Source organism: Leptopilina heterotoma, unplaced genomic scaffold (assembly GCF_015476425.1).
Source record: "Leptopilina heterotoma isolate Lh14 unplaced genomic scaffold, ASM1547642v1 Lhet_128, whole genome shotgun sequence".
NCBI classification, from domain to species: domain Eukaryota; kingdom Metazoa; phylum Arthropoda; class Insecta; order Hymenoptera; family Figitidae; genus Leptopilina; species Leptopilina heterotoma.
The window spans coordinates 1,147,592-1,164,703 of record NW_025110846.1 but is presented as its reverse complement, the minus strand read 5'-3'; the positions used below and the strand labels follow the sequence as shown (position 1 = coordinate 1,164,703).

Here is a 17,112-nt window from a genome sequence, read left to right as displayed (position 1 = left end):
TTATTAATTATACAATTCTTTAAAAAATACGATTATATTTCAAAAGAAATTTTAAAAGTGTAATAAAATTAAATTCTTTCAAATATAAAATTAATTTCAAATTTATAAATTAATTGTCGAACTTCTGACATGACAATTTATGCTGTGAAAAAATGAAAAAGTCCTAAATTCACACGAGGAGAAAATATTTCCATTTTTATTATTAATAATAGAAAGAAGTAAAAATAAATTGTCCGTTTTATCAGTGAGAAGTAAAAATTAATTTTCCTTTTTAATGCGGAAAGAATATATTATTCCTTCTTTGGCTGGAAAAAAGTAAAAATTTTATTTTTAGACATTTTTGATGTTTATTTTTACTAGTAATAGTAAAATAGCTTTTTTATAGTAAATATTAAAAGTTATATAGTAGTTATAAAGTCAGGGTTAATGGTATTTGGATTATAAGGTACTCGGAGGTTTCGAAATAACAGCTTTGCTAATGATGTTTTACGATTGGATGCGCTTTCATCCCTTAACTTGAATTCTGTTTAGTTGAATTACTTCCAGACAGTAAATTATGCATAAGTTTCGAAACTAATGCTTCCTACTTCCAATTTGTATGCAAGAAATTATGCAATATGTCCTCATGAATTTTAATTTTGCAAATATTTATCGCCAGTCCATTGAGTTTGTATATGAAAAGTTAACTTGTAGTTTTCAAAAAATTGTATAAATTTGTTTTTTTCTTCTTTTCTAATTTGCCTTTTTCTTTTTTTCTAGATTCAAACTCGCAGTCGAATAAGAAATCAGTTGAAAATTCTCATTTAGACCGAAAAATTTTTCTTGAATTTAATCTTTCATATTGTCCTCAAAGAGTTTAATTACTTCTCTGTGAGTGGAGAGAAATGGAAAAAAAGGAGATAATAGTTTCTGAACCGCAGGTCAGGGAAATTTTTTTTTCAAGCATGGCAGAAACTTTACTTTATAGGAATCGATAATTTAGAATTGTAAAGAGAAAGGAAACTCGACTGTCAACATCAGAATATGCTTGAAACTTTTTTCTGTCTCTCTCTCTCTTTCTTTCTTTCTTCTTTATTAAAATTTATAAAACTTTTTTGACATTTAGTTTTATAAAAATACACTAATTTACCAAAATTGATTTACTAATTAGCTTTTCTTTTTTACTTTGGAAGAAAAATTTACGAAATTAGTTTTTTCTTCGATAGGAAATTTATTCTTAGATTTCACAGATTTCCTCAATCATGATCTAAATGAAATCTGTTTGAAGGGGGAATTATTTTAGTTTCAATTGCATAGTTCTTAATTGCTTTAGTTTGCTAAATTGAAAGTTTGAAAATGTTAAATCTTCCCTTATTATTTTATGAAAGTTTCCTCGAGTAATTGTTTCTATTTTATGAAAATCTGTAGTTTTTGGATTTTCTTGTTATAATTTTCGACTATTATATTATTAGTAATACGAAATTTTTTATTTTCAAATATTAACTTCAATTTTTTAACAACTATTCAAAATTTAAGAAAATCATTTATTAACTAATTATTTATTATTTTATTTTCAAAAATTTTTGATAAAATTCTCCTCAAAAGTTCAATTATATTTATAAATAATAAAATTTTTCAACATAATTTTATAAAAATATTTCTTAAAATTCAATGTTTTAAAAAAATTTTTGATAAAATTGTTTCATAAGAATTCAATTATTGTCTTAAATTATAATAAAATTCTTCTTAAAATTCAATTATTTTCAAAAATTTCGATGAAATTGTTGATAAGAATTCAATTTCTATTTTTAATACAATTTTAATAAAATTACACGAAGGAATTATTACATTTTTCAAAATTATAATAAAATTCTTCCTAAAATTCAATTATTTTCAAAAATTTTGATAAAATTGGTCATAAGAATTCAATTACTATTTTTAATACAATTTTAATAAAAATACTCGAAAAAATTCTATTATTTCTTAAAATTTTAATAAAATTCTTCTTAAAATTCAATTCTTTTCAAAAATTTCAATAAAATTGTTCATAAGAATTCAATTATTTTCAAAAATTTTGATAAAATTGGTCATAAGAATTCAATTACTATTTTTATTACAATTTTAATAAAATTACTCGAAAGAAATCAATTAATTAAAAATATTTTAACATTAATCTTCGAAACAATTCAATTATTTTTAGAAACTTTTAGTAAAATGAATCTCAAGAATTCAATTATTTCCAAAAACTTTTAATAAAATTCTATCCAATTAGGAATTAAATTATTTTCATAAATAATAAAATTCTTAGCTAGATTTTTTATTATTTTTAAACTGTTTTAATTAATTTTCCCGAATGAATTGCATTTTCAAAATTTTTATTCAAATTCTTCGAATCGATTCAATTATTTTCAAAAATTTTAATAAAATTCTATGCTAGAATTTAATTTCAGATTTAAAATTATAATAGTCACAAAAATTATTACATTTTTTTAACAATAATAATATTTTTAAAAATTTTCAAAAAGTTTACCAATTAAATCAAAATTATGGAAATAAAAATTGAATTTGTTTGCCGCTGTAAGAAAATGTCTTCATTTCATGTTGATCACTAAGTATAATGTTTTCATAGAATTTAAATTATCAGTTGATTGAGGGGTTGAAAAAAAAATTTGTAATATGTCGGAAATTTTCTTCATTATTTTAGTTCTCTCTAACAATAGCTTTATCAGTCTTCAGCACTCTCTCCTGGTACCCGGAAGAGAAGAGAGTTCAAATATTTACTCGCGTCAAGTCTTCACCCTCTAAAAGAGCCGGTTAATTGCAGTACGATACCGCCAGTAGTGACATTATTACTTTATCATTCTTCGACTCCTCGTTAAATATTTCCCATTTACAGGCATCGTTGGTCTCGTTAAATTTACATTTTTTTTCGTTTAATTACAGAGAAACTTTCTATTTTTTTTCCCCGCATTTTTTACAATTTTTTCAGTTATAAATTTTTCTTTTTTAAACTTTTCTTTTCAATTCAATTTTAAGTTACCATTTAATAAATCTTCATGTATTATTTATTTATTCATTTATTATTTGTTTATTATTTATTATTACATTCTCCTAAAAAATGAAGTATTTTTCTTTTTTTTTCTGTAGTTTCTAGTTAGATTTTTAGTGATTCCTGAAATTATTTGCTGACTTATTGAAACTTTTGAATGAAGTTTTTAATTTTTAACTAAAGGAAGGAAAAAAAATGTTGGCTTTAATTGTCGAATATTTAAATTTATTTCAACAGTTCAAGTGTAAAGAAAATATATTCGATTTTCCGCTTTACAATCTAAACGGTGTGTAATTTTTGAGGGACACTTGACCGTCCTTTAATCATTAATTAATTCAATCTATTGTTTCTAGTTAGTTGGTTGAATGTGTTAGTTCGTTAATTATGTTTGGAGAATGTACGACATACCTTGTTCCTAAAACAACAATATAATTAAATCGTAAATTTCACACCACAGGTTGTATGTGCCGAAATCATCAGCTTCTAAATTTTCCTAAATCAAAATTTCATTGAAAATTTCACCTTTCTAATTTGAAAATAATACTAAAAAATCCCTTTTTATTATTTCCAATATTTACAATATATTTAATTATTTATAAATTAATAACAATATGATTGTTTTTTTTTATTTGCAGAGATTTTACAAGCACGTTACATATCTTACAACATATCGTCAACGATATATAAATCAATCAAATCAATCATTTGGACCGAAGAAGACTGAAATTTATTGGTAATGTATAATAATATTACAACTCGTTGAATTCAAATTGGACAAAATGTTATTATTGTAGAATATTATCATTATTTTCATAAATCGGGCAAGTGTAATGCAGAAATTAATGTGCGAAAAGCAGGTCATGCATTTAGAAAGTGTGGAACAATGAAGCTTTATCGGATTAAATCATCAATGAAGCTCAACAATTAACAAAGTAGTTTAAGTCCCAGTGTTCAAAATTGAAAGGATTTGTTTTCACTGATTTTGTATTGTTTAAAATGTAATTTTCAATTTAGAATTTTTATTTTTCCCTCTCACAAATATATTTCAATGCAAAAAAAGAAAAAATCTCGAACAATGAAAAGATAAGATTTCAATTTGATTTCTTTTTTGTTTTCGGAATATTTAATTTTTTGGGAGAAATTGATTAATTGTTATTTTGTGGAATTTCACAGAAAATGCAAATAGTAGCTGTATGGATGACTATCATATTGGTATATTCGAGCAGAGTGCTGGCAGTTGGAGACCAGGCACATTATATTAACCCTTTGTCATCTCAAAGGACAGGGTTCAGTGAAATTGGTTACAGTGAGAAGCGTGCCCACATAACAGAACCAACATGCGAAGAATTAAGGGCCATGTGGAGATACAGCAAGCGACAAAGTAGAGCCGCAGAGGCGACCAATGATTTGCCTATGTATCGCGATCCATTTTCTTATAACATGTGGGAGAGTTATCCAAGTCGTTCACATTCATGGCACGGCTATCGAGGTAATTTCATTCAAATAACTTTTTTTTTCGTCACTGTCTTCGTGAAAACAAAATTTCCTATATAATTTTTCTATTTTTTTTTCCTTACCGATATTCTTAAAAAGGAGAAAAAAATAAAAGGGAGAAAAAATACTTTCAATTAATTTAAACTAGCGAAAACTACACGCGAGCAAAATTTTCTAGCCCGTTGTTAGTTGTAAAAAATTTCTGTTTGAAATTTAATGAAAATTTATTTTTTAAATATATAATTTTTTGAAATTAATTCTTCAAAAATACGATTATATTTCAAGACAATTTTTAAAATTTTGATAAAATTAAATTCTTTCTAATAAATTACTTTCAAATTATTTAGTATTAATACAATTATTATTATAATTATTATTATACAAAATACTTTCAACTAAGTTCAAATAAATTCAATTCAATAATTAAAATAAATTCAAATAAAATTTATTTCAATGAAATTTGATAAAACTTTTAATTGTTTCAATTTTTATAATTATCTTCAGGAATTCAGTTATCTTCAAAACAATTTTAATTACAATTTTTCAAAAACCTAATTTTTTTTTGACCTTCTACATTAAATTATTCAAAAGTTCAATAATTTTTGTTAAACAAATATTTAAACACTTATTTTTCAATAATTTTCAATAAAATTTTTAAAAATTTCAAATAATTTAAATGTAAAACATTTTAAAATTTAATTATTTCTAAAAATTACAACTGCAATTTTTTCAAAAGTCAATTATTTTTCAGAATTTTTAAATAAAATTATTCAAAAAAAAAATGATTTTTAAAAAATACCTTGAGGTATTCAAAAAATACTTAAAAATAATTTTTTAAAGTGAGAAAATAAAATTGTTTGAAATATAAAATTTATTCAAATGAATTTTGAGAAAAATTCCTATTTTTCCAATTATTTTAAAATTATTTTCGGGAATTTAACTATTTTCAAAAAATTGTAATTACTATTTTTTGAAAATCTAATTTTTTTCAGAATTTCTGAATAAAATTTTTCAAATTTCATCAATTTTTGTTTAATAAATATTGAAATACTTATTGCTATTAATTTGTCCGCCAGGAATTAAAATTTCAAAATATTTTCAATGCAAAACTTTTTGAAATTTAATTATTTTTAAAAATTAGAACTGCAATTCTTCCAATTTTTCGAATATTTTCTGAAATTTTAACTGAAATTCTTTTTTAAGTCAATACTTATTAGAATTCAACGATAATTGAATTATCTAAATACAAAACTTGTAAAATTAAATTATTCTCCAAATTTTTAGTTACAATTCTTCAAAAAATGCTTAAAAATAATTTTTTAAAGTGAGAAAATAAAATTGTTTGAAATATAAAATTTATTTAAATGAAATTTGAGAAAAATTTCTATTTTTCCAATTTTTTAAAATTATTTTCGGGAATTCAACTATTTTCAAAAAATTGTAATTACTATTTTTTTAAAATCTCATTTTTTCAGAATTTCTAACAAAATTTTTCAAATTTCATTAATTCTTGTTTAATAATTATTTGAATACTTATTGTTATTTTATTTGTCCGTCAGGAATTAAAATTTCAAAATGCTTCCAATGGAAAACGTTTTGAAATTTAATTATTTCTAAAAATTAGAACTGCAATTCTTCCAATTCTTCAAATATTTTCTAAAATTTTATCCCAAATTTTTTTTCAAATCAATTGTTATCAAAAAGTTGTACGAGAATTCAATTATTTAGATACAGAAAAAAATATTTGATTATTTCTAAAAATTGCAACTGTAACTTTACTTATGGATTTTTTTTAATTTGAAAAAGAAAATTCATAGACTATTGAGCAATGTCGATAATGTGAAATTTTTTGAATAGTTTGGATAAAATTTCCTTAGTTTACTGCTCTGTGAAAATTCTTTTATTGTCAAAATTCTAGAGAAATTAATATTTCACTAAAACACTAATCACTCTATTTACAAAGTAATTGTCAAACTTTTGACATGACAAAAAAATAATACTTGTAATTAATTTTATGAGCAATTTTATCTATTATTGAAATTGTTTTTGTTGAATCGACATTATGTTTATTGAATTAAAATTATTTTTATTGAATTGAAATGATTTTCAAATGAATTGAATTTTTTTCGATGAATTGGAATTGTTTTAGTGGAGTTAAAATTATTTTTATTGAATAGATTTTTTTTTGTCAAATTGAAATTAATTTTATTGAATTGGAAAATTGTTTTCGTCGAATTGAAATTATTTTTAAGGAATTGAAATTATTTTCGTCAAATTAAAATGACTTTTATTGAATTGAAATTGTTTTCTTCAAATTTAAATTATTTTTAATGATGATTTGAAATTGTTTTTGTTGAATTGAATTTGTATTTATTGAATTGAAATTGTTTTTGTCAAATTAAAAGTATATTCTTCAAATTGAAATTATTTTTATTCAATTGAAATTTTCCTGTCGAATTGAAATTATATTCTTATCGAATTAAAATTGTTATTAGAAAATCATAACGAGCCAGCGCGAACTAGATCTGGTGGAGTTCCAATTTATGGAAAAGTGATTCATAAAGCCCCTTCCAATGGTCGACTAAGAAATGGTATGTCGAAAGCAAAAGCTTTCGAAGAATTGACAAAGACGTATGGAACAGTAAATCGTCAACCACCTACTTCACAGCGTGTATACACCTACAGAATCGGTGGCGGAATGGTTGTTCCACAATCGGGAAATGTGCCTCAGTCAGGAAGCTTTCAACACCTAAAGGAACTAATACTAACGGAACGTGCACGAGAACTACAAGTTAGTAGCAACCTTTTTTCTTCCCTATTCAAATCCATTCCCTTCACTAAATCCCGGGCTTTAGACATTTTTTTTCATTCCTTTCAAGTATTTTATCGAATTCCCATTTATTAATCAATCCAAAAAAAATCTTTACACACATTTTTATTATTTAAAATTTAAAACAATTTATTTCTTTTATAAAAAGCAAGAGGAACGAACATGTAATTTTATGATCAGTATTTCTTCTGAAACAAAGAATGTGTTTGTATAAAAAATCCAATGATTGTCATAAGAAAAAAAAAGAGGAAAAAAGTTGAAGTAACAGCTGTCAGACGAGGGCCAAAATGAAGAAAGAGGGTTGCTAATTTATATTACAAAAGCATCAGTGATTTTATCGCTCTTGAGCATGTCAGTTCTGACAATATAATAGGTTTTTTTTCTCCATTTTTCAGGAGCAACGTCGAGCTGAAGAAATAGCAGCGCGAGCAGCAGTTTTCAAGGAACGAACAATTGGCGACCGACAACAGGACGAAAATTTCTTATATCCTTACGAGGGCACGAAAAACGTCAATTACGACTTACATCCATCTCAATATGTTTCCGACGTTAATCTCGGAGAGACACTTCTAGTAAGTTTTTGTCTATTTTTACACTTTTATATTTACATTACCTAACACTTCATCATTTTTTTTTTCCCGACAAAACTAATTTAATATTTTTACATAACAAATATTCGTAACTTTTCCATTTTGTAAAATTTCTCTCTTCTTTTTTTCTAAAAGAGATTTTTTTTCAATGAGAAAAAAAAATTTTTTTATTTTTCTAAAATAGCAAAAAAAAACTTCATTGTGATAAAGTTGGATTGAAGATTGAATATTAAGATTGTAGTTTATATGGATATCGTCCTTGAGAGATGCAAGCACAAATGTATCTTATCAATGACATATTAAATTGAATTGTCTTACACGCTTTGAACTTTCATTACAGAAAGACGATCAATATGATCGAGAATATATGTTGCGTTAAAATCGAAGTCAGTCTACAAAGAAAAAAAAAAATAAAACGCTGGCTTTATATAATATTGCTAGAAACTAATCAAGCGTTTTTCTCCAATCAGCCAGAAAAAGACGATATTGGCCTCGACCACTGAAAAATCGCGCTCTATTCAACCAACTTGGCGAGTATTATCAATTTACTAAGGAACAAAAAAAAAAAAGGAAACACTTGTGTTTAGGAAGAGGAAGAGAAGAGAAATTCAAAATAATTGTGAGTATTTAGAAGAAAAAAAAATTACATACCGCCTTCAAGTCTGCAAAAACTATTTTAATAGAAGAAAAGTTCAGATAAATGCGAATATTGCTGGACAAAGATTGACAGAGAAAAACAAAAAACTTTTAATTTGCCCTTTCAAAAATAATTTTTGAAGTGCAAATTCTTCGTTTAGAGAAAAGTTTCAAGAGAGAAAATTGTCAATGATTTTAATTTCAATTGATATATTTTTTTATTCTAGACTAAAAAATAATTTTCTATCGTCGCAACAAAAATTTCTTCTTTCTTGCGAGGAATAGGGAAAAAAAACTTTTGTATTTTTTCCAAAATGAAATTTTCTTTACAAATATTTTAAAAGAAGGAAAATTGTACTTTATGTTTTTTTGGAAATTAAAATTATTACCATTTTGATAATGAAAAAATCAAAATTTGGTTTAAAGAAATTTTCCAAGCCTCGATAATTTGGATAATTGGTAATTTTTTTCTCTCTGAATTATAAAATCATGTATTTTACAGAAAATAAATAATTGTTCTTTATTCACAGAATTAGGGCAAATTAATAAAATTTTCCGAATAACGAGAAATGTATGTATTTTTCATTTTCAATAGCCTTTCAAGTAAAAAGTAATTAAAAATTGTATTCAAAACTTTCCAAAAAAATATTTTTTCAATATTTATTTATTTTCATTTATTTAAAGATACATATTCAGTTTTCAATATATATAGAAATATTTTCCAATTAAAAAGTTAACTGAATCCCAAATGTACCGGAAGTGTAAATTGATTTTTTTTTCTAAAATGGAAAAAATGGTAAATTAAAAAAGTATTTCCTGGCTTGGAATATTTATTAATATCTCTAAAACTCTATTCAAAATGGTAATAATTAAAATTAAAAATTAAATTTTTTTCAAAAATATTTTGAAGACAAAGAATTATTCCCAATCATATCAAATTGATTCATATCAATAAATAATTTAAATAATTATAATTTAGAAAAATACTTTTATTAGTGAATTTAAAGGAGAAAAAAAAACTTTCATTTGATTTACTCTCAAACTTGAATTGACAATAAGTGTCTCAAATAATGAGACATATTCTTTTTTATCTATTACGAACCTCTAGAGGCACATTTTATTGATGAGTCAATCAGAATATTATTATTATTATTAATAATATTATTATTAATGCGATATACACATCGTAGGTGTCATAATAAACTGAATTTTACGCGAGACAATAATTTTTATTATAAAATGTGTATACTGTCGACAATATTATATTTATTAGTAAAAGCTTATGCGCGTGATTAACGTATACTTATAAATACTATACATATATAAATAAAATGTAAGTTAAATTTCTGCGAAAATTATTACATTCTGCAATCAGAAATCTTATATATCAAAAGGCGTGTGTCGTCGAATTTTTTTCTTTTCTTTTTTTTGCATTTAGACGTCGATTGCAGAATGATTTGAATCGAGAGATGAAAAATATAAAAGGGTTTTAATTCCTTTTTTTAAATTTATTTTTTATATCATTTTATCGCGTCCTATTTTTTATAGATTTTATTTCTTTTGTATATATTTTTTCTGTAAATTTTGTTTTTTTTGCTTTGTTAAGTTTTGTTATCTTTTTGTATATTTTATTGATTTCTTCTCGTATTGTTTTTGCATTCTTTCGTTACTTATATTTTACTGAATTTTTTTATTTTTATTGTCTCTTTCCTTTTTTATCCGTTTTTTGTACCACGTATATTTTTATCTCGAATTAATTTATACCTATACATTGCTTTTTTTCTGATTTTATTAGCGTTTTCTTCAATTTATTTTTTTTTATTACTTTATTTAATTTAATTCTTTATTTAATTTTATTCTATTTTGTTCATTATTTAATATTTATTTAATTCAATTCAATTCTTTGTTTAATTCTATTTTTATTTTTTAGTTCCAACGGAATTAATTATTATCTTTAATATTCAGAAGCGATTGTTTATTTTTATTAGTTACAAAAAGTCGAATTAATTTTCCTATGTAATTTATAAACACGATGACAATTTCAAATTAAAAGCCCTTGTTATTTTTTTCTTTCACAAAAGAATAGAAAAATTAAAAAGTTACAGCTGACGAAAAGTTCTCCTTAAAAAAAAAATAATTGATAGGTTTTCAAAAAATAAGAAAAAGAAAAGGAAAAAAAAAATGTACTTAATTACGATAAATAATAATTTTCTAGGAATACAAGTGACTTAAATTTCGTCACCAGTATAAGAAAAATAATAAATAAAAAAAAAAAAATGCTGAATGTACCTTCTTCTATAGGAATTTTCAATTAATTAATTTTAAGCGCCATGTTCGATATAGAGGATCTTCTTGTTATTACGATTTACAAACCGAAAGCGATTTACTTGCATCGTAAATATATCACAAAAGTCCAAAGAAAAATTTAATTTAAATAACAATTAAGAATTTAAGAACCAATTCTTTGATATTTTCCTGAAAATAATTTACTGGAAAGTTTAATTCACTGGAAAGTGAAAAATTATTTAATTATTAAATGATTTTGTTTACTAATTATTTAATTACTTCATTGAGAGAGTTTAGTTTTCTTTTAGATAATTTTTTGATCGAAAATATCCTGACGACAATAATAATTAAATAGATGCGAGATGATCACTGATGGATCATTATTATAATTGTTATTAATTATTATTAATTTTCGTGTACGTATTTCAAGTTTAAATGTGTCGGACAATAATATCGATTAACATATTATATATAAATTGTTATCGATGATTAAGCCTGATTAAATTAAAAAATATATATAATTATTGATGCAAATATTATGAGAACTCACGCATCACGCATAGAGAGTAAACGTCATTATATGTGTTATATTATTATTTTTATTATTATATTATTATTATCTTATTATTACTGCACTAGATAAGATACTGTCTGAAGTAACGAATTATTCGATCATTATTATAATAAATTATAATCGCATAGATACATCTCACTCACGTTTTCGTCTAAACGAAATATTGAATATTAAATGTTCACATTTTAAAGATTTTTTGGAGAAAAAAAAATGCAATCTATTAATCATGTCCTCCGTTCTTAAAGTGCCAGGATTCTTAATGAAATTTCTTGAGGCTCTCATACGTTTTTTCGTCACAATAATTTAATAGTCGTCATCAATCTAGTCAATTGATTGTTTTCAGAATTAACTGACTTTGTTAGTCAGTACAATTTTTTTTTTTTAATTTACCGTCTTGATTTCGAAACTGAAATAATAGATATAGAAAATAGACTTAGAAAGCGATCGATAGTTTAAGTATTGAAAAAAAAGTAGTTGCATTTTTATGAAAATCTAAATGCTCTTTTATTGAATCTTACATATTTTTGTTAATTTATCGAATTTATCATCATGATTTTTGAAAAAAAGGAAAAAAATTCAGAAAAACGATAAAAGAAGGAAGACTGCAGGGTATATTTTTCTTCATAATGTAAAAAATAAAAATGATATAGAATATTTTTTTGTCTCTAAATAAATAATCTTCGTGCGAAGATTTGTAATAATAATTATGAATATACAAAATATACTTGAACATATACACACACAATTAACAAAGTAAATAAGTAAATAAATAAATAATGCTATAATCTATATAAATGGGGGAAAAAAAAGAAATAATTTTTGTATAAGTCACTTACCAATTTATGCAGCAAATATTTGCGTACTACATCTACACACATACTATACAGAAGACATGAATAATATCCAACGTAAACGTGTTCGATCATAATTATATTCAAAACCGTTGTAGTGCCACTCAGTTTGTAACGGGATTCCGGTTAATTACATATGGCCTATTAACGTAAATTGTGTGTGTCAACTTACATCTTAAGCAAACAAAAGATAATGTTAATAATTATTTCACAAGGTGATTAATAATGTAAATTTACCTAATTACCTAATCAACGTGCGGAGCGAGAGAGAGAACGCTTTATATGATTATAATTTTTGATTATTATTATTCTTTTCTCTTCCGTTTATATTTTTCAACTTCTAAAAAAGTACTTAACTATAATTTTTAGTTATTTTTCTTTTCTCTTCTGTTTATATTTTACGAATTTCGAATATTTTTCGAAAAAAGTACTTCGATTTTCAAAAAATGCACTTTTTTTGTATTTACATTTTTTTTTTTTTATTTATAAATATTTTACTAAAAGGAAAAATAATAATTTTTTTCTGCATTCGTGATGTATATAATTGTTGTAAAAATAATTGTCTAGAGAATATTTATCCATTATTATTATTAGTATTTTTATTATTAATACCAATATTATTATTTTTATTTTTATTATTATTAATTAAATATTTTTGGCAGTCACAAATTATATAAATAAAAGATGTTTAAATTCTTTTATTATTTATTATTAAATTATTTATTCTTAAAAATTATAATAATAAGAAATTATTATAATTTTTAAAAATAAATAATTTTTCGTTTGCCGAATAAAAATGTAATTTCTCAACGACAGGATAAATATTATAATATCAGGAATGAGCTCTTTAATAGTACAAAAAAAAATAACAAATTGTGATTTTTATCTCGAACGAAGTATATTTTTTTAACAGAACACAAAATAGAAAAAGAAAAAAGGAAAAAATCCTCCAAAAATATTTATCACAATCTCTATAAATATTGTTTTTCTTTTTAATTCACAAGAAACCAAAAAAAAAGTATGACAAAAATCTAATTTTTTCTACTTACATTTTTTCATAGTTTTTTTTTTCTTTTTTTTCAACAAATGGATCAGATAGGATTTTTCTTTTAATTAAAAATTCAAACTGCAAAGACTGTCACACGTTTGAGACAAAATAATAGCTGACATGATGGTTTTAGAACAAAAAAAAAAGGGAAAAAAGAAATTTCTGCTTAAAAATTTTCCTTGGAATGAAAAAAAATTTTTTTGATTATAAATCTTGATAATTGAATTAATAATAGATGAAAATTTGAAATTGATTTAGAATGTAAATATTCGAATTTCGCAGATTCGCAGACTTATAGGTTCCTTGGACAATTTTCAGCAGAGATATTATTTTTAGCCGTTGATCTAATACTGATGTACGTCTGTTTTCATATCCGGGCATCAATTGCGTGCGAAATTAAAACCTTATTGCGCTTTAAATACCATTGCATTTTTTATTATTTAGAAAAACAAAATTTTTGAATATTTAAACTTTACTTTTTAGTTTCCTTTTTCTTTAGGGAAAAAAAGAAATAAAAAAACACTAAAGGACTTCATTGAAATTTTCTTTTTCTTTTTTACTGTTTTTTTCTTTTCTTATTTTTCTTTTTTTTACCTTTTTTTATTTTTAATTTATAATTGTTTCGATTTTTTTAATATTAAAATTCTTTTTCATTTAAATAATCGATTTTTTTTCTACTTTACACATTCAAAAAATACAGAAGAAAAAATATATATAGTATACAGTAAGCTGAAATATTGACAATAATTAATATTAAATAAACAATAAATTAGTGCGATGATGAAAAATAATAATTAAGATATATTATTGATATTTCGGGGGAAGCATTCTGAATTCTTTATATATAAAAATAAAAAAAAATAAAATACTGTCGTGTGTAAATCTTGTATTCATTAAGTGCTTCGGTAGATTTTGAATCACTATTAAGGACAAACAGGGAATAGAATACGGAATTTTAAAAGAAAACTAATAACGGAAACGAACAGTTTGAAACGAAAGAAAGAAATTTTTCATTTTGAATCAAAAAACACTAAAGAACTTAATTGAATTTTTAAAAAATTTTTTTTCCTGTAAATATTTCCCATTATAACTATTATTAATTTTTTTTTAATTAAAAATGAGACTAAAAAATTATGAAATCCAAATTCAAAAAATAATTTTTTTTTCCTCTGAATTTATTTCAAGATGCTCTGAAGCGTTAATTAATTTATTATAATTAATGAGTTTATAAGTTTGCGATAAATTGCGACAAAAAAAAAATAATGTTGCGATAAAAATTGTTCTTGTGTCTAGAAAAAATAATCTATAATTATGCACCAAGACAATAAAAAAAAATTAAAAATTCATTAATGAAGCAATGACTGATATGGCAATATAACTTTTTTCGTTATACGTGTGTTAAAATCTAATGTATGTAAATAAAAAAAATGAAAGCAAGAGGATAGGATTGTCCTTTATGAAAAGCGCAGGTTGAATGTGGGTGGAATCAGAAAAGAGACTATCTATTATTAAAAAAAATAAAAAATTCGGTATTATGCTCCTGAAAAGAAAATCCGACTACTAGCAATTCAGAAGAAAGGTACAGAATAATTGAATATAGTGAATCGATGCAAGAACATTCATTGTGTATTCAATTCCCTCTCAATCATTGACCTAGATTTTATTTTTTTTTTTTCTTTCAAGAAACATTTTGGTAAACGGTCATTATTTCAATCTCTTATTCTCATTGTTTCACTGAATCCACTGAGAATTATCTTATCAATAATTACTAAATTGACAAAAAAGAAAAATAAACTGTTTCTAGTCAAAAATACCTATATGATTGAAAGTGTTTTTCTGAATTAACAATGGATTTTTGGAAGACTTAAAAAATGGAGCAAATAACCAAAGTCAATATTACTAAATAACAAATGGAATTTTATGAATTAATTTAAATTTATATATTATAATAAGATGCTGTGAACTCTAGATGATAAATATGCTTTTTATAGATGTAGATCTTTCATACAAAAATGGCGTTAAAAAAATTATTTCTACGGACACTAAAAAAAAATTACAATCTCATATGTACAATAACAAAATTTTAAAAATGGAAAAATTCATTCAAATCCCTATGGCATTATTTTTAATATCTTCATATAAGAAAGAAACATTTTACAGAAACTATTTCCAAGTACGAATAAAAATGAAAAAAAAAATTGACTAGCAAAACTAGAAAAAAAGAAAAACTTAAAAAGAAAAAGAAACAAAAATACTTAAAAAGAAAAACAAAAAATCGATAAGTAACAAATTATTTAAATATGTAATGAAAAAATCCCAGAAAAATTGACATGAAAAAAAAAATTCTGTGAAATGTTTTTTAAAAAAAGCAGTAAAAAATGTAATGTGCAAAATTTCTTTACTCAACAGGTCTGCTTTCAAAAATAAAAAAAATGAATGTAAATGCAATGCAATTTTTTCAAGAAGTGTTTAAAAAAAAGTTTCGTAAAAACTAAATCATAAATGGAGAATAAGACTCCATTAGCGGGGAAAAAAATATTTCAAAATAATCACGCATTTATGATGTTGTATAGCTGTGTACTCTATTTTTGTTTTTAAAATATATCTATATCATCTTAAAAATTGTCTCCTTCTTATTCACCTGAAAAAATAGTTGTTAATTTAAATAATTCTGGAAATTTAAAGAAAAATTTTTAATTACGAAAAAAATGGAAATAAAAGTTTTTAACTTAATTGTGTACATACGATAAAAATTATAATAAAATCAAAACAATTCAGTAAAATAAGAAATAAAAATTTGTAAAATAGGTAATAAAATAAAATACCTAATAACGCAAAAAAAGTAAAAAATAATTAAATATTAAAATAATAAAATAATAAAAAAGGCCAATGAAATAAAATAAAAATAAATAAAATACTAAAGAAAAATTAAAAATTAAAATTAAGAATAAAAATCAACAAAATTAATAAAATAAGAAAATAAGAAAAAATAGATAAAATAAATAGAAAAATAAATTAATAATAAAGCAATTTAATTCTATAAGGAATCTAGAAGAAAGTTTTTTGACTCAAATAAAAACTGATTTCAAGTTTTTATTCAATCATTATTATTTTTTTTTTATTTACATTCTTACAGTAGTTTTTTTTTCATTTACGAATAAAATGATGAACAATATTTTAAAATTTATAAAATTGTCTACGCAATCACATCTCTACAATGATTTTTTTTAATGGAAACTGTAGTTTTTTCTTTAAATATTTACATATAGAGTAAAAAGCTCGATAAATTATAATTTTATTGCACGCATTCTGATCTTTATTTACAGCTATTTTAAATATACGGAAATAATTCTGTTTTTTTTTAAAAAACTAATTTGCACGATTTTTTTAACTAGGAGCAAAAACATTCATTATTATTTTTTTCAATATTGTAATCAGTATAATTAGCAAAACTGTGCTTTATTGATGTTTGAATAATTATTATTATAACTGAATTTGTCGTTGTTCAAAACACACTTTGAACATTTTTTGTTTTTTTTATCAAAAAATCACGAGAAGCAATTAATTATTGTACTATACGGTTAATGTTCAGAGTTTAATAGTAGGTAGTGTAGAATATAATTCTATTTATTTATTTGTATGTTTTTATGCTTATTTTGTAAATATTTTTATTTTTTTTTTCTTTTGAAATTATGACTCGAAATCTCTATTCTATTGTTAAAATGTCTATTGGGCCGAAAAAAGAATGTTCAATTATTGAAATTCATTTTTTTTT

General features: G+C 22.9%; 1 protein-coding gene across 6 annotated transcripts in view; it reads left to right on the top strand.

Annotated features, from left to right (window-relative positions):
* LOC122512785 overlaps positions 1-8,847 on the top strand; it is a 40,051-nt gene extending 31,204 nt beyond the window's left edge. For all 6 annotated transcript variants that reach the window (XM_043628852.1, XM_043628851.1, XM_043628850.1 and 3 more), the window contains 5 exons: positions 3,664-3,761; positions 4,202-4,517; positions 7,018-7,313; positions 7,748-7,924; positions 8,413-8,847. In XM_043628852.1, the coding sequence (XP_043484787.1) occupies positions 4,205-4,517; positions 7,018-7,313; positions 7,748-7,924; positions 8,413-8,445 (819 nt within the window). In that variant the 5' untranslated portion in view covers positions 3,664-3,761; positions 4,202-4,204 and the 3' untranslated portion in view covers positions 8,446-8,847. The remainder of the gene's footprint in view (positions 1-3,663; positions 3,762-4,201; positions 4,518-7,017; positions 7,314-7,747; positions 7,925-8,412) is intronic.
* Positions 8,848-17,112: the final 8,265 nt, after the last annotated feature.